General features: G+C 40.6%; 1 protein-coding gene across 1 annotated transcript in view; it reads left to right on the forward strand.

Moving 5' to 3' along the window:
* Positions 1-101: 101 nt before the first annotated feature.
* Positions 102-22,751, forward strand: part of LOC139613175 (inactive phospholipase C-like protein 2) — a 40,235-nt gene continuing 17,585 nt past the window's right edge. The window contains exons 1-3 of the mRNA XM_071469586.1: positions 102-1,606; positions 2,059-2,509; positions 18,765-21,248. Of these exons, the coding sequence (XP_071325687.1) occupies positions 2,258-2,509; positions 18,765-21,248 (2,736 nt within the window). The 5' untranslated portion in view covers positions 102-1,606; positions 2,059-2,257. The remainder of the gene's footprint in view (positions 1,607-2,058; positions 2,510-18,764; positions 21,249-22,751) is intronic.

Raw genomic sequence — 22,751 nt, forward strand, 5'->3', positions numbered from 1 at the left:
TGGGTTTGTGAACTACATGTAAGGTATGTGTTGTAGCATGTGTGACCAATATTTCAAAGGTCTTGATTTTGTCAAAAAATCGATGACATGCGGTGACTTTGTTGGGTCAAACAGGAGGGTTTACTTTCACAAGAATCCTGATGCAACAGCACAAGTGGCTGTTAGGACTATTACTCCACCGAGATTAGTCCATCGCCTCCATGCACTGTTCACATAAAGAGGAAGAGCTGACACACAGCGTGACTCTAAACAGAAAAACATTTGTCATGTGAGTCTTTGTGGGAGATAAGTGCCGTCCTTAAAAGATGTCATATGTAGCTTCTGAATGCAGCTGACATCAACAGCAGCAAATATTCATAATTCAGAAGAAGAAGAATATAAAATTACGTTTTTCAAGCACTCTTAGGCTGAGCAAGGAGAAACGTTATACTCAAAGCCTTTATTTAACTGTGCCTATTGGTTTAAAAATACTATTTTAACTACTACTACTAAAACTACCCTGATGTAAACCCTGCCCTGCGGTTATACCAAAGTTTAGCTCATTGTTCTGCCTTACAGTGCCTGAAGAATGTCTTCTTCTCTGTGCTCAGCCTTTTTTTTTTTTTTTTAATCTTTAAGGATACTGTAGGTTTCCTGGACTTGCTACAAGTGAAACTGATAGGCTTCTTTAGTAGCCGGCCTCTTTCAACATTAAAAACTAGACTACATGTTCAGTGATATTTCTAAATAAATTTAAAAAAAAAAAAAGTTTGTGTTTTGTGCATTTTCTTGTTGAGTTCCCTGTTGTTTTTTATGTACTCTCATGGGCTGTTTTGTGTTTTTGTGTTTGTGTTTTTGCTGTTTTGTACGCATTTTCTTGATGACTTTTGTGTTTACTTTTGTGTATTTTAAAAGTCCCATGTGAGGGTGGGAATTGCAAACTAACTTAAACTTTGCTGTGGTACTGGTTCATATGCTATAGCCTATAGGATACTTCCCTATAAAATTAAAATACATAAGAAGAAATAAAAATAAAGTGTAAAAAAAACACACACAGGCGACATATTTGAGTGTCCAATATGATTTAGATGAATTAAACTTGTACCCAGAAGATGCTCGGAGAACCGGGTGCTTCCTGCAGGACTCCCTGCTCTGCAGAAACTGAAAAGGAGGCGGTTCCCGGTGTAGTAATTAGGCTTGATTGACAGCACAGCCTGTTGTGCTTGTCGCCCGTTCACGACACCGACACCAGTCTGCCCCCGGGAGACGACTCCTCAGGAGCCAGGCACCTAACGGCAAATCACACTTACACTTTTTATTCTTTTATTTCTGTCGTTATTATTTATAGAGCGGGATAACACCGGGCTGTCTAGACTGACTGGCTGGTTGAGGGAAATTCCTCCCTTTGTTAACCAGCTTGTGTTGACTGGACTCTTGAGTTGGTTGTGAAAACTAACTTAACTCTGCTAGCTAGCGAGTGAGGTTAGCTAGCTAGCTAACTAGCTCGGCTCGGCTCGGCTCGGCTCGGCAGCCCCGACACCAAACAGTGGTCTGGCTCCCTTCAAGCCGCAGCAGCAACTTAAAAGGAAAACCATCCTTCACATGGAGAGAGACGACAGTTCAAGAGGTAAGTCCATAAAGCTACCGAGCAGTACAGCGAGCTAATCCTGAACCCAGAACTGAGCGAGCTGTCCAACATTACCGGCCGCTGCTAAGCTGAGGAGGGTCGCCGAGGGTCGGCACCGTGGAGCGGTCTGAGGGATGGAGACGGGGGAAATGTGCTTAAAAACTTGAGGGAAATCCCAAAACAAAAACAAAAAAAGAAAAAAAACGTGTAGATATGGGGAAGCGTGTCGGCTGTGTGCCTCTTATCATGCTGCGTTTACAATGACAGCGTTCAGTGATTGTAAGTTAACATCCGCTTTCGGGGGAACACGAAATGTGAGCAGTCGACACTTGGAGCTCGGTGCCTTCCTCTCATGACTGCAGGACGCTGAATATCCGCTTCTGTTAGACCTCCCCGCCGGTTTTCATGTCATGTTGCCTGATTATGCTGATCGCTGTGGCGTCTCTTCGCAGAGCCCGATGCACGGAGCGAGCCCCGCCGTCTGTAGGAGCCGGGCAGATACGCGCACCGAGAGGAGATGAGATGGCAAATGCTTCAACGAGGCAATAGGCCAGTCAGGAAATTGGAGTAAAGCTGAAACATAAGGCTTTGCTACCCAGCTTGTGTGTGAGAAAGTGTGTGTGTGTGTGTGTGTGTGTGCTGGAAGTGCCTATGGCGGAGTTTGGGAAGGACGGCAGCCTTCCTCCACTGAGTCTTGGGGATACGGCCGTGCCCAGCGACGAGGCAGCGGGCAAGACGCATTGCGAAGTGTCGGTCTTGAATGGAGACTGTGGGATATCAGAAAACATGGTCGGCTCGGGATCCGTGGTCGCACCTGGCAGCCAAGCCGGGGTGGAAACCGCCAACACCTCTGTCGGAGTGGACGGCAAAAACGAAATACCACGCAGGAGCAGCATTATCAAGGTAAGGCTTGAAGTTAAAGTCTCCCTCTTATGCCGTTTATTCCTGTGAGCTGGCCTGTACATTGAACACAGTGCTGGAAGTTGCAGTGTAAAAACCCTGCTCTCCTTTTATTAGTCTGCTTTGAGTGCATCATTTGCCAGCCTTTCAGCAGCCTTACCTATAACATTTTCAGTGGAATAGGTGGCTTTCACAATACAGGCCGGTAAATGGGTCCCCACAAGCACATCCCATACTTGTCCTTAATATTATGCATGTAATTTGTACAGCAGAGCTTCGCCTTATTCCTGAATGCCAATAACCTGGCTATAATGTGTGTTCACGTAGAAGCAGGATATCATAAGAATGTCTTTATTTTTCATAGAAGGGAAGAACAAAGTGTTACAAACGCAGACAAATACAGGAACAAAGCAGTACAGTATCATATGTAAGAGAAATAACATCCAAGACTCTTACATAAGAGCCATATGGTTGAGAGTACACTATGCTCATCATCCTAATTTGGGTGTGAAAACAACTATGTGGTGTAATATCAGAGATTGAGAAATTTACAGTAAATATTGCGCATAGATGAAAGCGGACTGAGGTAAATGGGATGTCTTTGTAGAGAGCAGCAAAGACATCAGAAGGCATAAAATAAAATATTGCACTTGAATGGCAGTGAGACAGTGTCAGTACAGTTGGGTCAGTTCAGTACAGCAGCAGATACTGTAGTATGATAGTGGTTATTGGTAATTAAATAGCATGCAGGGCCACTGAATGTTTTTGTCTCAAGTGTTGCCCTCCTCCAGGCGCTGATTCTTGGATGCTTTACATGGTTCAGAGATTTATGCAAAAAAAAAACAAAAAAAAAACAAACATACCTTTAACTGATTGATATCTCTAAACATTTTGGTCTAATAGTTTTTGTGATTGTGACTTTAAGCCTCAAGCTTTGCATTTTAGTGTGGGTGTTAGGAGTATTGCTTAAGGGCCACCAATTGAGGATCATGACACTTCATCACATTGCAGCAATTTACTCTATGATGAAAGCCTCCGAGACATTTTCTGTAGCTAATGTCAGCAACTTTTTAATTCCAGTCTTGCTTCTGCTGCTGTAGCTGTCATAATAATGTCAGTCATAAGACTGTAAAGGAACTAGTTTGTAGATGGTGAAGGGGGGTTACTTGGTGATACTGAACAAAGGAATCATTATTCTTTACAATGTCATTATTGTTAATATTAACTGTACCCTACACCTACAGAATATTTATCATAGCATACACCCAAAGTGGTTCCTGGAAGAGATGTCATAAATGTATTCTACTTGTTTTGCTGTTTACTTTTGGCTTTTAGAGGTCAGTAAATCAGGAGTCAGTCATGGATTTAGTTCCCTCCAGAGCCAGCTAGATTTAAAATGCATGAGCTAGTGTAATGAATTTGTTGAGAAGCACTTTTCCAATGGCACTGTCTAGTGTCTCTCATTTGGGTGAATATAGTGGCTTAATCATTTATTATCATGTGCTACATTTTCCTGCAGTGGACGGGGTCCAGCAGCTCACCTTTTTCCCTGGCAGCTTTTGCAGGCAACACATTCTTGGCACAACGTGGGTGTTGAACTTTGACGTACCCTCTGCCTGGAGATTGATGGGGGTGATATTGACACTTCTGCCTTGTAAAGTTCCCAGTAATCTCTCACTACACAAGGACCTGTCTCAGTTCCCAGGCCTTTCTTTTTTTTTTTTTTACTTAATCACCAGTAGATTTTTTTTTGCTCTTTCTTTTTGGAAGACATTTTGGATTCAAGTCAAACCTTAATGTTAAACAACTGTCAGAAGAAGACCTCTTTATGTAACATGTTAATTTGAAAACCTCACAGTGCTGTTCCTGTCCAACTTAGTGAACCGGTTCAGAGGTTTCCACGTGACGGCCCAGTGCCACATACATACATACAAGAAACCATTCTGAAATGCTCAGTGGCCTAAGTTCAATAACTACCATATCAGACAAGATAAGAAAAGCCCTCATGACAGGGCATATGAAATGCACAGCAGGTCACTTTAAAATTTTGTGACGCTTGCTTAGCAACACAACACACAGATGGATAAACATCCAGTGAGTCACAGCAGAGATGATGTTGTCTGATAAGTTGGAGCCAAAAGTAATGTCATGTTAAGTTAGCATCAAGAGAAAATTAACTCTTACCAAGGTGAAGAGTAACGCAGGAAGTGGAATTCTTAATTAAGTGTGAAACAAAAATATCCTTCATATTTCATAGCTTGAACCTTTTTTTTCATTTGAGGTTAGTTTCAAATCTATTCATAAATGAATGCTTCTCATACACCACTTAACCATAAAGTTATAGTTGATATTCTGAATTGACTGACTTGAAAGTGATTTGGACACCACTGATACTTTTCAAAGTGATGTGAAAATTGTTAGCAGCTTATAAGTGGATTTGGATAGAGAAAGTGAAAATGTGATGTCATAATCACTCATTTTCTACATGTGAAGGAATTTCCTATCTGAAGGCTATCAAGCAAATCAAATATTCAGCAAACCGTACTGTTGTCTGCATGCCAATACTGTCGTGAAGGGCAGTTGTTTTTCCATCGGACAGCTATGACTGATCGAATATTGCTTTGAGACTTTGGTTGTGAAGGGTTGGATCAGTGTTAACAAGGCAGCGTGTTTCACACTGCCAGTCAGAGCCCTCAGTTCTTGTTAAACAGCTTCTCGGCTGATTGTGAGGATGTGGTCGGAACAACACCAACCGCATTCTCATAGTAACAGCTGTAATGCTCAGTGCTTAACAGCAGCCTGACTTCTGTAAAGGTTTCTGTGGAACATATTTACTGCTGTGGGTGTTAATGCATATGTGTGGTGAGAAGGCATAAGCTAATGGCACATCTTAAAGGCATCTTGAGACCCTTTCTCCAAATTTGCACGCCCTGTCTGAAAAACCGAAACCTACAGTTGTTGGGTGACAAAATACCACCTTTGCAGAGCTTTTCATTCAGTGGTTTCTGAATCCTGAACTTAAATTGACACTCCACCCAAAATCTACACTTATCCTCCCACCCATTCTCACAATGATGGCACATTTTCAAGCACCAATATGTCCACACAAACTTCTCCAAACTCTCTAACTTTCAATTCATATACTCAGTATATTTTAAGCTGTTGTTTTTGTAAAAATACACTGCCATGTTGCCACCAGACTTTTTTTTTTGGATATGTTGAGCACATGACTTACTGTACAATGGAAATAAGTATTATGCTGCAAGAGAGAATTATTTATGGATGTTGCTATTCCTTGGAAACCATTTTAACTGACAGTATTTAAACTTACCCACAACATACGACCACATCCTCTCCATGAAAGATGAAGCTTCCATCGTTTGACAGCCACCTACGCAGGGTTTGATAGTCTGAGGGATTTTAGTTGGAGTAACACTTAAAGATAATCTTAATTATTCTCTTTTAAGGAGGTTTTTTGTTTTTAGAATATTTTATAAACTCATAAATTGAGTGATTAGTGTGGATCCAAGATTTTGTGACAGCAATATATCAAATGAGTTAGTGCTGCATTAAAGGTACACTGTTATATGTTTAGGTTACATAGTGATGACATGATACTAAACCATTTAGCTTAAGTAATGGCTTAGGTGTTTACTAGTCCATTTTAAACCAGGTCTTCACCACTAAATTGTTAGCATGCTGTGTGCGGGTGGCCAGTGGCAGGAGAAATAATGACCTATGACTACACTTATCTTCCCACCTCACTTCTCACCTCAGATCGTCTTGAATAGAGAGGATGGCTCCATCGCTTTGTAAATAACACTTATTTCACAGCTCTGGGAGGAGAAGAAAACAATCTTAGCTTGTGATATAACCCTGTTAAAAGGGAAAACAATATGGAATTAATTATGGTGGACCATCAGTGCTGTGAATCAAAACAAGACCGACTTAGACTGAGATTCCCCTTTCGATTCGCCCTTTAAACATGTTTTAAAAGTGAACTGTTGTACTGGTGATCAAGAAAGAAGATAGGTTAAAGAATATGAAAGTTATAGAAGACTCAACATCTGTATTTTTATCTACTATATACAGAAGGTATTAGTTTAGTTAATAGTGTTGTCATAAAGCCTCAAGAAATATCATCTTCCCCCTCTGTGCTTTCCCGCTGTCCCTGTTCAGCTTTTGCTTTTTGTTTTGTCATAACAAGTCTGGGTCAAAACCCTGTATACACCTGGACTGTACATAGACAAAGTGTGTAATTGAGGACATAGTTGAATAGTTGAAAACTGTTGTGGAACCACTGGAAACAACTACTTTTAATGGAAACAGTAGCTAAAGCCTGTTTGAAAAGTCCTGAACCGCCAAGTGGTCTGACAAAATACTATACACACAAGTTAAAGACAACCCCTCATCCATGTTCTGCTGTGCAGTGAATGGGCAAGCATAGAGAGGTGTGCATGCAGAGAAAAAGCCCAGCCTCCCACTCGTGGGGCAGTAGTGGTGACTCTTTTCTACAGATAATAGCTAGGGTTTGTCCAGAAAGTTGCTAGGCTTGTTGCCAGGTGGTTTTTTGAAAAACACTGGTTAAAGAGGTCTGAAAAATGAGTAAATCTAGCAACAAAGGCGCTAAGTTCCTGGTGATGTAATAGAAAGAGCAATAGCGAAACTCCAACACCTGACCAACCCTCCAATGGTTAACTCAATCACTCAGTCAGTCAGTGAAAGACATTTGTGTTTACAGGGGTGGCCCCACTGTTGTGGTAAAGTCCAAAGTCTGTCATCAGACTTGATGTGACTGCATCACATCATTTCTGCGGATTAATCAGCTGCACAGTCATGCTGCCAATCTCCTGTTCTACCACATCCCAAAGGTGTTATATTGGATTCAGATCTCGTCACTGTGGAGGGCACCGAAGTTCACTGAACTCATTGTTAAGTTCATGAAACCAGTTTGAGAGTTTTGCTTGGTCATATGGTGCATTATCATGCCGCGAGTAGACATTAGAAGATGGCAGATAGATAGATAGATAGATAGATAGATAGATAGATAAAATACTTAATTAATCCCTTTCTTGATAGTGACCATAAACAGATGCATATGTCAGCAACAATATTCAGATATACTGTGACATTCAAAGATGTTTTGATGGTATTACTAGGCCCAAGGTGGACCTTCCTATACCATCATAACACCACCAGGAGCCTGGACTGTTGACACAAGGCAGGTTGGGTCCATGGATTCATGCTCTTGATGCCAGATTCTGACCCTACCATCTGCTGCCTCAGCAGAAATCCAGAGTTATCAGACCAGGCTTTGTTTTTTCAGTCAGCAACTCACCAGTTTAGGTGAGTCTGTGTAAACTGCAGCCAATCGAGGTTTGACACATTGTTCATTGTGAGATGCTTTTCTGCTCACCACTTGTAAGGAGTTATCTGAGTTACTATAGACTGACTGGCAGCTTGAACCAGTCTGGCCATTCTCCTCTAACTTCTCATCAACAAGTCTCTGCCTGCAGAACTTTAGCTCACTGGATGTTTTTTGTTTTTTGGCTCCATGCTGAGTAAATTCTGACACTGATTGGATAATTGCATGGATAATAGGTGTTCAGTGGGTGTATATTAATGTGTTTTGAGTGCTTTCCTTGAGCCAAAGTGTTGCAGTTTTAAAATATACTGTCAGTTTAAGTAAATGGATGCTGTCAGTATGTCTGCTGTATATTAAGTATTTTGTGCTCTGCAAGGTTAATGCTAATGTTGTCATCACAAAGGTTCCACACTCATATTTAATGAGGTAAAATTATACTGTTGTATATGCAACACATACATTTGTCCACGTGAGTGCGTTCACTGGAATGTGTAAATGTACAGGCGTTAATTGTCCTATTTTGTAGAATCAAAAAGGGAACTGAGGCAAGGAAAATGAATAGGGGAATAATAATTTCTTCCGAAATGACTGTTGATGTAGCCTTAGGCAATAAAGCTAACTTTGTAATATTCACAATTTGTGACTATGTTCAATAACTTAAAGAAAAGATGGAAAAAAATGTCAACTGCACAGTGTCTTTTCTCGAAGAACATTTTCCATTAAGAATGTGGTGATGCGAATGTTGTTGATATTGCTCAGCATTGTCAAATTAATAATTCATTGTGTCATTCTAGAAAAGCCACTTAAGTGTTATGACTGACTTTCACACCATCATATAGCCTAAATCTGCCAAGAACAGATTGTTGTTTAACTCAAATCCAACTTGTGCTTTTACTTCAGAGAGGGACTTGCTGAATATATTTTTGAGCAATGGAGCTTGCACGCTCGAGTGCAATCCAGTTGCCCAAACCAATGCCACCGGCAGTTGATGGGGCAATTTATTTAAGCTCTTTCGACAGCCATCCTTGCTACAGGCTCCTGCCACTGTCTCACATTCACCATGTGTCCAAGGCGACTTACAGCAGCACTCAGTCACTGACTTGAATCATTGCCTATTCATTCATCAGCTCAGGTGTCACTGATTTACACAAGTGCTGCTTGCCTCACCCAGTTATTTCAAGGGTAGCTCAAATGACTTGGCAGTGATTACACTTCCGCCACATTAATGGCAGAAGTGGATCTACGCCCTTCTGATGACTTGTGTTAATATTTTACTGTAAGAGAGTACATATTTAAACATGGAGTTAAATCATAAATAATTATGCTTCTACACCACTGTTACATATTAAAATCCCAGAATCAAGGCTGTGACTCAGATGTCAATAAAAGACATTTAATAAGCCTCTTGAGAGGAAATGCAAGGCTGACTGTCACTCCTAGAATGTATGTTTAGCTTTTTAACAGGGTTTAGCTGTTCTGAAGTGCTGATGCATAATAAACATAATCCAGACTATAAGTATGTTGATACTTTCTATTTCAGTGGTAAGTGCTGTAGCAAGAGCTGCAAGTATTTGTCAGTTGTTTGAGTCGAGCTCTTCACTCTTTATTGTCTTATTGGTGCTTAAATTTAACAACTCTCATTTCTTGCACACTGACTATTTAAATATACATGTAATTGTCAACCATGAGAAAATCTTGGTGTTTATGTTATTTCTAACACTGTTTAGAGCGAGTCCTCTCTCACTGTAATGTGATCACATCGACAAACTTGTTCTTGTTGACTTAATGAACTGGAAAGCTTGGTTTGAGGAAATCCTGCCAAAGTCTCCTTCTGTTTGCAAGGAACATATTAACATGTACAAGCTATTCTGTGTGCACTTTCTTCCACGGTGGGGGCCATATATCAATGATTGACACATTGAACAAAGCTGGTGATCAGTTTTAATGTAGCACTGTATGACATTGTTGTCACAGCATAGTCTGATATTAACTGTGTTCATATCTGTGTGGAAGCACTGTGTGGTGATTTGAGTGAAATTGAATTAACCAGGTATTTGTTATTACCTGTCCCTTAACACTTTCATGCATTGCTGTTCAGCCTAATGAGGCTTCTTGGATGAATCTGTTAAGCTGTTGTTGAAATATTGTCAATGTTAGCTGTGGAAATCTTATGAAATTGGCAGCTAATAGACTGTTAATTTGACTCATAGTGCAGGCAGAGCGTCTGAGCCCCGTCAGTGTTCTCACACTGTCTCATCATGGATGCCTCATCATGCTGAGCTGATGCTCTTTCTCTTTCTCTCTCTTTTGTTAGTCTGAACTGTGACATGACAGTTTTGCTCGATCACTCCCTGGTCGAGGTCTGATCAGAATCTCAATAAGATCGTTTTCAGTGGTTGCAGTGTTGACCTGACTTGAATAATGTGTAAATGCTTTGAAGTCTGACCTGACTGAAAAATTAAGTGGTGTGCACTGATAGATTACACTACTCATGAAAAAATGGATAATTAGCATTTCTAGCTATGTTTGTCAAAGCTTAATTTGAGATGTTTTTTGGCTGTTTTTAGTGTGATTTAATTTGCTTAAACCATTAACAGTCTGAAAGGGCTTAATTTGCAAACATTACACCGTAAGTAAAGCTTGGGATGAGAGAGTGGGGATGACATGCAGCTTAGGCCTGAGTTGGATTCAAACTCAGGCTGCTGTGCTAAGGACTGAGCCTCAATGGTATGCACTCTGCCAGGGGAGCCCCAGTGGCGTCTCGCCTAGTTTCATATCATATATATCATATCACATCCCTGTGTATGGTCCTCATTTACTTTAAGATGGTTTGAGGCAAATTTCCCTTGTTTCTCATAAGACTAAGGTGGCAGGTAACAGCTCCTCCGTACCTTGATTCTGTGTTTTGACACACTAAATAGTCCCCTTAACAACTCCACCCTGATAACACTGCAGTAGCATTAGTCACAGGTTGAGGTTTACTTGTAGTAGTTGAACCCAGAGGGGCAGACTGGAAAGGTCTGACATCCAGGCTTAACACTTGAAGGTTGACTGCAAAACTGAATTGGACTCACATGCTGGCTGACTTTCTATCAGGTCGGTTTTTCTTCCACTCAGTGTGAGAGCAGGTGAGTTCTGACAGACCCCGCAGTCAGTTTTCATTTTTCTTTTGTCCTTTATGATTTCACACAAAAAAGAGAATTTGTTATGATGCAGTTTTATGATGGGACGAGTTAGAGATAAATTATGCTGTCGAATCATTTTCTAGCCCTAGTGCAGTCTTAACCTGAGTAAAGTATAGGTTTCTTTTTGTGGGAACAGAGAATTTAGTTTAAAAACACATTAATCTTCACTGGCTTTGCCTTTACAGTGTGGGTCAGCGGTTCATAACCTCACACTAGTCCTTGGGAAGATTACATATGAGTGTTTGCATTGCAGGCAGAGAGCTTTCATATGATTGGGCAATGTGCTCATTGTGAAGTGAGAAATGCTGCTGGAAAGCGGTGACTGGAAATAGCATTCAGCTTGGCTTGCTGGCTGACATTTTTCTCGAGGTCCTGTTAAATATTTCATTCACTGTAGCCATAAAAATGTCTAAATCTTTTCTAACATCCGGCTTTTATCCAATGGCTGTGAAGAAAGCTGGGCAGGCTGTCATCATGGGGCTGTGTGTTTGATGTCAGACTGCACACACACGGGTCAAGTGGGGGTTAACCTGTCACTGTCTGTGCTGTCTACGCTACGCCCAACGGGGAAAATTGCGAGTCACAACAAAGACTGGGAAACTACTTAGAACTGGGTGAAGCTGGTGAAAGGCAATTGTCTGAGAATTTTTTTTTTGCCTTTGAGTTATTTTTCAGTTCCACACAGAACATGAGTCTCACAAGAAACAAGTAGCTATAAATGAAAGGTGTGGCTCTATGGATGCGTTCCTGCTGAAACCCAAAGCTGATTGCCAGACAGATAAGGTAACAGCAGCTGAAATTACAAGTGTATACAGCGCTGTGCAGCACTCCTGATCATACATGTCAGCAGACTGTGGTGGTGAGCCAGTGAAAATGACACATGGCCGTACAAAAGCAGTGCCCTTAGTTAAAGATGTGCTTGCACCTGCCTCTGTGGAGACTTGTTTGAGAGAAAACAGAAAGAGAAAGGGAATACAAGAGCGCAAGCAGACGATTGCATAAGAACTGTCAAACTTCAGCTTCCTTTTATGCTGACGCTACTTAGCCTGTGTGGGCGTTGGGAGAGTTGCTTTCAAATAAAATGTGTTTGTGAAGTCCTTCACATGCTAAAGGCCTAACCTGTGACCTGCACAGTCGATTGTGTGTTTATTTTAAATTAGATAGATATTATATCAATACTCTTTGATCCACATTTGGTTTGGTCAGAGAGGGTATTCAATATTCTCCTGTAGGCTAGGAGCATAGTGCGCATTTCAATAAAGCATCAAAACTGTGTTAAAGCACATAATTGTTTTACTGAATTAACAAATGAATTTATTGTAACTGTGGTTAATGGCTCAATCAATATTTGAGAACATGAGAAGCTTTCTCCCAAAGCCTAAAGCCAAAAATCTAAGAGCTGATGATGAAGAACCTGGAACTGCTCCACAGTTTGGAGAAAAATGGTGATGAACAATTAACTCAGAACACCTAAGGCTGTTTTCTGGTTAATAGTATATTTTCCCTTTTAGAGCTGAAATACTGCCATAGAAAGCACATTTGAGTATAAGTTTTGAGGGAACATTTTCTAGTGTCAGCAAGTCCTTGGTTTCAGGCTCTGGGAAAGTGTATCCATGCTGAGAAATGGGACTTTTCTGGAGCATATGGACAACACATTTCAAAGTTTCGTGGTCTCTTTCAACTGCTTGTGCTAATTTTGCTGCATGCTCTTGTCACTTGTGCATATCCACCCAGCAGTATTATGCAATAGATCATTTGGTTTTAGGAGGTCAGACAATCCACTGAATGTAGAGTGCTTTTCATTTGGTTCAGCTGTACGAACAAGGCAACCAAGTCAGCCAAAAACCCTCAGATTTACAAATGCATGGTCTGAATACTGATGAGACAAATATACAAGATGATAATGAGCAAATGCATATATAAATAAAATAATAGAGCAAACTAAAACTGTATAAAGTCATAAAGTGAAGGGCATGCATCTTTAATTGAGGTCAGCTTGTGTTCTAGTGACTGATAACTTCTAGTCACAACTGCAGTGCTCTAGAAATAGACACGTTACCCTAATTCGTGTTTATTCAGGAAATGGTAGAGCTTTAAAAGTTTACTCCCAGGGTATTCACCTTCTTCACACTTCATTTGACCAACAACTGATATCATATGGTGCAGAGCAGCAGCAGCTGGGCCTTCACCAGGTTCAAACTCCCGTGGGATTTGACTGCAGCACAACTGGAGAACAAAAACATGCAGTTTAAAACAAACAACAAGCTCTTTACTAGAAGAGTTTGATCTTGTGTTACAATATTTATTATGATGACATAATGGCTCTAATGTACAGTTTAATTAAAATTCACCAAGGGGGAACAGTAAAATCAGAAAAGGGTTCATTTTAATGTAGGTTAGCTCAGACTTTTCCCTCCTTCGCTCTCCAACAGGTCAGCCGGTGCAGGTGAAGGGGATATGTTGGTGTTTTTTTTTTTTTTTTTTTTTTGGCCTTAATGACTTCATCATATTGTATTTTGTGATATCTGTTTTGTTTGTATGATTTGGTGTTAAAATGGTTGCAGAGTGTGTGCTGTTTCCTCTTCCTCACTGGTTTCAGTGAGGTTTCCTTGTGACTCATTTTGTTCTAGTTTTTGTTGTTCCTCCAAAGCATTTGCTGTCACCGTGTTACTCTCCCATCTCTCTTTCACACATTGGATTTGTTTTCATCTCAGCCTCCTCTGCCTGTTGAACTTATCAGGTGGTGTTAACACAGTCTTGTTATTTAATGAGGCAGCTTGGAAAGACATTTTCAGTAGTTGCTTTCATGCAAGAGATCTTGTTAAGCAATCATGAACAAATGGGATTGTACATTGGAATGTAGATGATTGAACATAGCAGTTTTTATTACATTAATCATGCATCTTATCATGCATATTATTCATATTATTATGGCTTGAGCTACACTGTGTATATTACCTTTTGTTTTCTTGAAGCCTGTGAGCTTGCTTACAGTAGATATTTATACTGAACACTGAATTTTGTAATGGCATTGACAAACATTATTCTATATTTTTTGAAAGTATTTAATGTGGATCGGTGACGTCAGTACCCAATCCACTGTATTTATGTTCAGTCACCCATGAGCCACCATTTAGCCTTCACGTTTTTCAAATAAAGTAAAAAGAAATGTCATTATATAAAAACTGATCACATACTGTGGCAACGTAAAGTATGTTTTACCTTATTCTTTTAACTTAAGTATTTGTATAAGTATTTGTAAACTATGATATATCAAAATTAGAAACTTGTTATAATATGACTGAATGGAGAGATAGTAACTGATTACTTTAAGAAATGAAAATCTATAAAAACATGAAATGTCCAGAACCACATTGTAGCCTGCTCATGAAGTTAAACACTGACCATCTACTGACACATGTTCACCCCACTTCACACTTACACCCCCCCCCCCCCCCGGCCACCTTCACTGCATGCAGCACTTTGCTTCAAATGAAAGAGAAAGACTGCGGTTTATCACACAGAGCAAATCTTGTTGTTACCTAAGTCTTTAACACAGACTGCTACAGAAGGAACCTTATGGTAGAAATTAAATTAAATACACTCTAACAAACAAACATCCTGCTCTTTAAGTCATTCTCAAGTAATTTTAGAGAGTTACTGTAGAAGAGCCTCCTCAGGCTAACTGATGTCCAAGTGGCGACCAGCTTTGCAAATCCTTTAGTTATTTACTGCTGGTTTGGATGATAAGTCCAACAAAAGTATGAATCACACTGTTAATGCTGTGAGATATGATTGAGCTTCTTAGGTAACGATTCTTTGTCTCAGCCTGCTTGGTAAGCAGTGGGTACGTGGCATCTGAGGACTGAGTGTTTACATTATACCACATGACATTATGGGATTGTTTCCACATACCATAAGAAAGCCTGCAGCACGTCAGTTTGTGTTGTGGCTTTATGATGCTGATTTGCATGCAGTGATGAATGGGACTAACTTATGATTTAAGCTAATGAAAGGACCACATTTGTACCAGTGTGGTCACAGTTAGATTTGTATTCAGATGAAATTCCTCTCATTGCCTTCATTAACATTACTATGAACTGAGACCAGTCCTGGTGTGGGGCTGAAAGTTGCTCTGTGCTGCGATGTGATTCAGGTGAGTCACATTGCTTGTTGTCGGGGATGTAGGTAGGACAGTGGAGCATGGAGTAATTGGTCCCCTGTGACGTCTTCAGTTGTACAGGCAGTTCATAACTGCTCAGTGAGCCAGAAAAAAAATGCAGGATTCAGCCCATTAGGGGATTCAGATTCCTATGGGATCTGTGAGCAGTGGGATACACTCTCACTTAGTCATACACTCTCCATCTTGCTTTCTCATCATCTCTTACTGTGTTTCTTTCTCTCTCTCTCTCTCTCTCTCTCTCTCTCTCTCGCTCTCTGACTCATTCTCTGTCTGCTTCGCTCACTCCACACACACCCCCTAAAACACACCAAACATATTGAAACAATATGTAAAGGCATAAAAGTAATTTCCTCTACCATGGTGAGCCTGGCGGGATTAGCCTTGTCATTTTCTTTTTATTATGAAACACCATGAAAACATCTAATATCCTTTTTATATACTTCTGAGTTGCTTTCAAAATGTACCACGGCATTTCTTCTCTGAACATAACAAAAAAAGAAAAATGAACTCAGTAATGGATAATGAGCACTGTTAAGCAACAGCTACACGAAAAATATTCTCTTAACAATGAAACAGACTTTGACCTCGATTCCCCCGACATTGTATAAACAATAGAGTTTCACAGATTTCAAAGACATGATGAGTAACAGTATGGTGTGGCTGTATGTTTTTTTTTTTTTGTGTGTGTTTACTCATGACTGGATAAGGTTGTTGATCAACACTAGTGACACAGGATGTACTCACTGGTGCTGTCATTTCTGTCTTATGAAATGTACTTTCCAGCTCATACTGATAAACATGCTCCCGTGGGGACTCAAACACACTCCCAATCAAATTACACAGGTGAACTGCTGACCCTGGATGAGAAATAAAGGTCCATAAGTCCTTAAAGTAATCAGTTCTATTTTTTTCTAAATCTTTGGAGGACAGATCAAGGTCTTGATTGAGGAGGTGTACGCTGCCATTACTTGAACATTTCAGGTATTCAGGTATTTATGGCTTGTTTTGGTGATGTGCTTTGGCTTGGCTAACGAAAAAATCTTGTGTTCATTATTGAGTTCCAAGAAACAGACATGAAGAATCTGATATAACCATAAATAGAAAATCTGATAATAACCATCTTGTTTTTTAGGTACCCTTTTAAGGGCTAATAAAACTGTTTGCTGCAAAAGAGAACACCCTTGCCCACCTGACTTTCACCAAGGGCAGAAAAGGGATGGTTGCATAAGAAATAGTCCCCCTCAGGAAATAATAACATACGCTAAAACAGAGATGTGTGTGTGTGCAGTATTGTTTTCTAGTTTTGGTAAAGGAAGCAGAGGGAAATCCTGAGGTGAATGCCTGCCGTTGCAGCTCTTGCAATACGGCCGGAAGCAGACACAGTAAGCTGTGACTGTAACACAAGGGCAATATATAGACAAGTCCACATTCTTGCCCAGATCATAAGGATTATCTGCAGTCATGCATTTAGATTTTAAGCTCTCCTTTTACATAATGAACTCCCCTTCAGCAGGAGACAGTGTGACGGAGTGTGATTATTATGTTTACAGTTTATTTGACATGGTCCATCCATGGTTCACAGAGAGGTGTAAAATTCCTCCAATCAGAGCAAACATGGCACAGTCTGTGTTTTGAAATACTCCAGCACACAGATGGAATTTATAATGATTCATTATTTTAAAAAATCATTTCATAATATTATTTGTCTGGGTTTAAAAGTTCAGAGTTACAGACTGAGGCCTCCCTGGATGTGTTTGAAAGGATGTTTGTTATTTTACTTGATCTTTCATGTTGGTTAGGGCTTTGAGTCTTTGTACATACCCATTTAGTTTTATCATAGTATGTCATCTACTGCGGCATCTTAATTGGGCAAACAAACAATCTGACTGACACGAAGCTGTCAGCTGCACTGTGGTCAGTAACCACTGCTTTGGCTGCATCTTGTCCAGTTGTAAACAAGTATGTACATGATGTAGCACAGCAAAGCCAGTCCCTGTGTACCTCTCACAGCCACTGCTGAGCCATGCTAGTGTGCTCGACCCTAAAGGACACAGTAAGCAGACAGGGGACAGCAGTGATTATTATGGAACGGCTTCAGAAATGACTAAAAGCTGCTCTGAAAATAACAGCATCACCGTCTTCTGTCTCAAGTGATGTAGTCAGAAATCAGCTTTCTCTGCAGACAGTATTTATGAATATAAATTTGTCAAAGAAAAAGACATGGATGTGTGAGAACTCCTGTATGCATTTACGGACATGTAGATATAGAATTGTGGGAAATGATACATGCAATCAGTGCAATCATCTTGTGGCTTTGCCCATGCTTCCTGGACACAACAATGTTTTGTTTTTTTCAGTATGTGAGGTATGAACATCTGAGTGTGATTACAAATGAGGTTGTGAAGGTTTTTAGTATTTCATTAAACTCCAAAGGAAAATAAAGATCAAGGGCTTCTACTGTAAGGAATTCCTAACTTGGCAACATCATAATGTTGACCAAGTGACGCATTCCTTTTGTATAAAGTGCTACCATTAAGCTGACGATTAACAATGGTTTCAGTTTGGCTGTTGGTAAATTTGTGAAATAAGTTTCAATAGTCCAAATTACAAAATGGTGTCCTCGTGCTGAAGGAACCTGCTGCAGTGGAAAGAGCAGGGTTCATAGAAAATGTCAGAAATGTGGCTGCTGTAGTTGACTGGATTTGTGTGGGCGATACTTCCTGAGGGAGATTCCCTGTTTTATCTCCATAATATACAGTGACAGGTACCTTAGGTCACCCAACAAAGTTACTGCTGTGATTCTGCTCAGCAAATACTCAAAGGGAACAAAGGGGACAAGGAAAGAAGGACTGGAAATGCAAATATGTATAAGAGTGTGTTTAGTTGTGTTGATCTGTAGTGTAGGCGTTTACTGGAATTATGTCTTTCTTTCCGATAACTTTAAGACAGAATATTTAAACCTGAATCCTGCTGTTAAAATACTGTCTGACTTAAAATACTGTGAAACTATGGATTTTTGCTAAAAACAAAAAGGGAAATGCTTTTATTCAGATTTTATTCCTTTAATGTAGAAATTTGGTGAAACAATTTTACTGCTGTAGAGACCAGAGATTAGAGCAAACACGGGTCCTTCTTCACTCTATTGACAAGCAACACATTGGCTGGCCTCTGTTCAAGTATGAATCTGGAGTGATTCCAGTGTCCCTTAGCCAAAGTGTTATATGAGTGTACATAACAAAGAACTGTGTTTGGTTTTTTTTTGAGTCAGGTTAGTCTTATGTTTCCCTCTTCACCTGTGAAAGATTGAAAATAACTGTAAATGTGCATCAAACATTTACATTTATAGACTTGATTGATTTGCAATGTTGACTAAAACCCCTCCATCTTAAACAAATGTGCATTTATATTACTTTCAGTGAAAACATAAAAGAGAAGAAGTTGTTTTTATGATAAATCATTCATTTATCATTCAGTGTCTATGGAAAGACTTTTATTTATGGGAAATGTTCTTCTGTTTCTCTGCAGGATGGCTCGAGACAGCGTAAAGAAAGAAAGAAGACTGTATCATTCAGCAGCATGCCCACTGAGAAGAAAATAAGCAGTGCAAGCGACTGCATCAGTGCAATGGTGGATGGCTCAGAGCTGAAGAAAGTGAGATCCAATTCGCGCATTTACCACCGCTACTTTCTGCTCGATGCTGACATGCAGTCCTTGAGATGGGAGCCCTCCAAGAAGGAATCAGAAAAGGCCAAAATTGATGTGAAATCCATCAAAGAGGTTCGGACAGGGAAGAACACAGATACATTTAGAACTAATGGAACCTATGATCAGATATCAGAGGACTGTGCTTTCTCAGTAATCTTTGGGGAGAACTATGAGTCGCTGGACTTGGTGGCAAACACTGCAGATGTAGCCAACATATGGGTAACAGGGCTGAGGTACCTGATCTCCTATGGGAAACATACATTAAATATGATAGAGAGCAGTCAGAATAACATGCGCTCGTCATGGCTAGGAGAACTTTTCGATGAGGCAGACAGTAACAAGAGCAAACAAATAACGATATGTGCTGCTGTGCAGCTAGTAAAAAAGCTGAACCCAGGACTTAAAAATGTGAAAATCGAACTGAAGTTCAAGGAGCTTCACAAAGCTAAGGACAAAGCAGGTTCTGATGTGACAAAAGAGGAGTTCATTGAGGTCTTTCATGATCTTTGCACCAGACCAGAAATTTATTTTCTCTTTGTTCAATTCTCCAGTAACAAAGAATTTCTGGATACCAAGGACTTAATGATATTTCTGGAGGCGGAGCAGGGTATGGCACAAGTAAGTGAAGACACCAGCTTAGAGGTCATTCAGAAATATGAACCGTCTAAAGAGGGCCAGCTCAAGGGCTGGCTTTCTCTCGATGGCTTCACCAACTATCTTATGTCGCCAGAATGCCACATATTTGACCCTGAACAAAAAACAGTATGCCAAGACATGAACCAGCCCTTGTCCCACTATTACATCAATGCGTCCCACAATACATACCTGATAGAAGATCAGTTCAGAGGTCCCTCAGATGTGACAGGGTATATCCGTGCTCTTAAGATGGGCTGCCGCAGCGTAGAGCTGGATGTGTGGGATGGGCCTGATAACGAACCTGTTATTTACACTGGCCACACAATGACGTCACAGATCGTTTTCCGCAGTGTCATTGACGTCATCAACAAGTACGCCTTTGTTGCATCTGAGTTTCCACTGATAGTGTGTTTAGAAAACCACTGCTCCTTAAAGCAGCAGAGAGTCATGTTTCAGCACCTCAAGAAGATCCTTGGAGACAAGATCCACCTAGATCCTCCTAAACCGGAGGACTGCTACCTCCCCTCTCCCTCTGAGCTAAAGGGAAAGATCCTGCTAAAGGGTAAGAAACTGAGCACGAACTGCACTGCTTCAGAAGGTGAGGTGACGGATGAGGATGAGGGGGCAGAAATGTCTCAAAGAATGAGCATTGAGTCTGCGGAACATCAGACTATCGCAAACAAGAAATTCCAGCTTTCAAAGGACCTCTCTGACCTTGTGACTTTGTGCAAGTCTGTGGAGTTCAGAGACTTCCCATCGTCTTTCCAGAGCCAGAAGCACTGGGAGCTCTGTTCTTTCAATGAGGTATTTGCCAGCCGCTGTGCCAGTGACTTCCCTGGTGACTTTGTTAACTATAACAAGAAGTTCCTGGCACGGGTTTACCCCAGCCCCATGCGGATTGACTCCAGCAACATGAATCCACAAGACTTCTGGAAGTGTGGTTGCCAGATTGTGGCAATGAACTACCAGACTCCAGGCCTGATGATGGATCTAAACATCGGCTGGTTCCGTCAGAATGGGAACTGTGGCTATGTACTGCGTCCAGCGATCATGAGGGAGCAGGTTTCGTATTTTAGTGCCAACACTAAAGATTCGGTGCCTGGTGTCTCTCCACAGCTCTTACACATCAAGATCATCAGTGGACAAAACTTCCCCAAACCCAAAGGCTCAGGTGCCAAAGGAGACGTAGTGGACCCCTATGTGTATGTGGAAATACACGGCATTCCTGCTGACTGTGCCGAACAAAGGACTAAAACAGTCAACCAGAATGGGGACAACCCTCTGTTTGATGAGAGCTTTGAGTTTCAGATAAATCTCCCAGAGCTTGCAATGGTGCGCTTTGTGGTGCTAGATGACGACTACATTGGGGATGAATTTATTGGCCAGTATACGATCCCCTTTGAGTGTCTCCAGCCAGGCTTCCGCCATATACCGCTACAGTCTCTGACAGGGGAGGTTCTGCCACACACCTTGTTGTTTGTTCACGTGGCCATAACCAATCGAAGAGGAGGCGGTAAACCACACAAAAGGGGACTGTCTGTACGAAAGGGCAAGAGGAGTAGAGAGTATGCCAGCATGAGAGTGCTATTGATCAAGGCTGTGGATGATGTCTTCAAAACAGCCTTGCTGCCACTGAGGGAGGCAACAGACCTCAGAGAAAACATGCAGGTAAGACATTTAAGTTTAATGTGTGAAAGGCTTATTTGATTTGCTTGGGTCCTCGCCATTGAGCCAACATCATCATCACTGATATGTAGTGACTGCATAACTTTTTCTTGCATCTTCCAGTATGAGAATGTTTTTCTCAGAGTAAACTGAAGAAAATATACCCCCAAGTCAAATATGTAACAGATATGATTATAACCAGATTGACTACAAAAAAACTCGAGCCCTCTCTGGAGAGAGAAACCCAAAACCACCAAGCTCGACTGAACCAGATTTGATCCATTCCTTATGTTGTGCAGTAGTCAACACAGATGCTGAGAGACAAGTTGAGGAACATTATGATGAGAGTCCCGTTCGAAGGGTAGATTCATGTACTAGATAGTCAAGACTGCTCAATGTGTCAATTGGAAAAGATAACAGTGAAATGAAGATATACCAAATAATGTTGTTGAATCGTGATTTTTTTTTTTCTTCATGCTACAACAAATGATGAACATGGCCTTAACCAGGCACCATAACACTCACTAATTTTAATGGCTCCCAATTACAAATGAAATGGTATAAAAATTTAATATCACGATTATAGTGACCAAAATGATCAGTTATCAGTATTAGTGCAGTATTGTTAAAATGAGTTGAAAATATTCCAAAAGTAATAACACCGAAACTGAAATAATTTCCCCAAGTGAATGTTTGTCTTCAAACATTAAAATAATAAAATTACTAACACATCTGTGTCACAGATGAGGACAAGGGATCAGTAGCAGAGCTTTATGTAAACAAAGAAATACCAAATGTATTATTATCATTATTTACCGTGCTGTAACGTCTATCAGTGTGCACTGACACTGTAGACCTGTCGCCTGCCCAGCATGGTGCTGTAAAACCAGAAACACTGGAGCTATTCTGTCCTCGGGGATGAAAGAGTGAGCTGCATCCCTGAAATAAGTAAAAAAAAAAAAAAAAAAAAAAAAAAAACAACAAACAAACACCACACTGACCGAAGCTTCTCACAGAGGCTTTGACATTGACAGGAGCAACAACCCAAGGATGAGACGCCATGGATCCATTTTATCCAGTTTGCACGGCAGGTAGCAGCTCACTCCTTCTCCCCTGAGTCTGTGTGTCCTTTGTAGGCATGTGATGACATTTCTCTTCACAGTTGTCTGTGTGTGTCCTCTCCGAACAGAAAGACAAACTTGTGTGATGTAAAAGGCGCCTTTATTTTTTAAAAACCTGTTTATACTGACTAATTTTGGCGTAAAAATGGTATTAGAAGATTGAAAAATCTCTTGGGGGGGGGGGGGGGGGGGGGGGACTGTGACTGCCTTCCATCAGGTTTTGACTGACACAAAACAAACCCATGTTGCTTGCTGCACATTGTCTGGGAGACTGTTGCTGGCTAATGCCGTACAGTACCTAACATGGGTTATCACAGTTATAAAGCAAGTTTATAGTGATAATCCATAATTGAAATTTTAACAGTAATAATAAGTGGCAGGTATT

Source organism: Trachinotus anak, unplaced genomic scaffold (genome assembly GCF_046630095.1).
Source record: "Trachinotus anak isolate AG129_WGS33_773 ecotype Australia unplaced genomic scaffold, CSIRO_AGI_Tana_v1 ptg000032l, whole genome shotgun sequence".
NCBI classification, from domain to species: domain Eukaryota; kingdom Metazoa; phylum Chordata; class Actinopteri; order Carangiformes; family Carangidae; genus Trachinotus; species Trachinotus anak.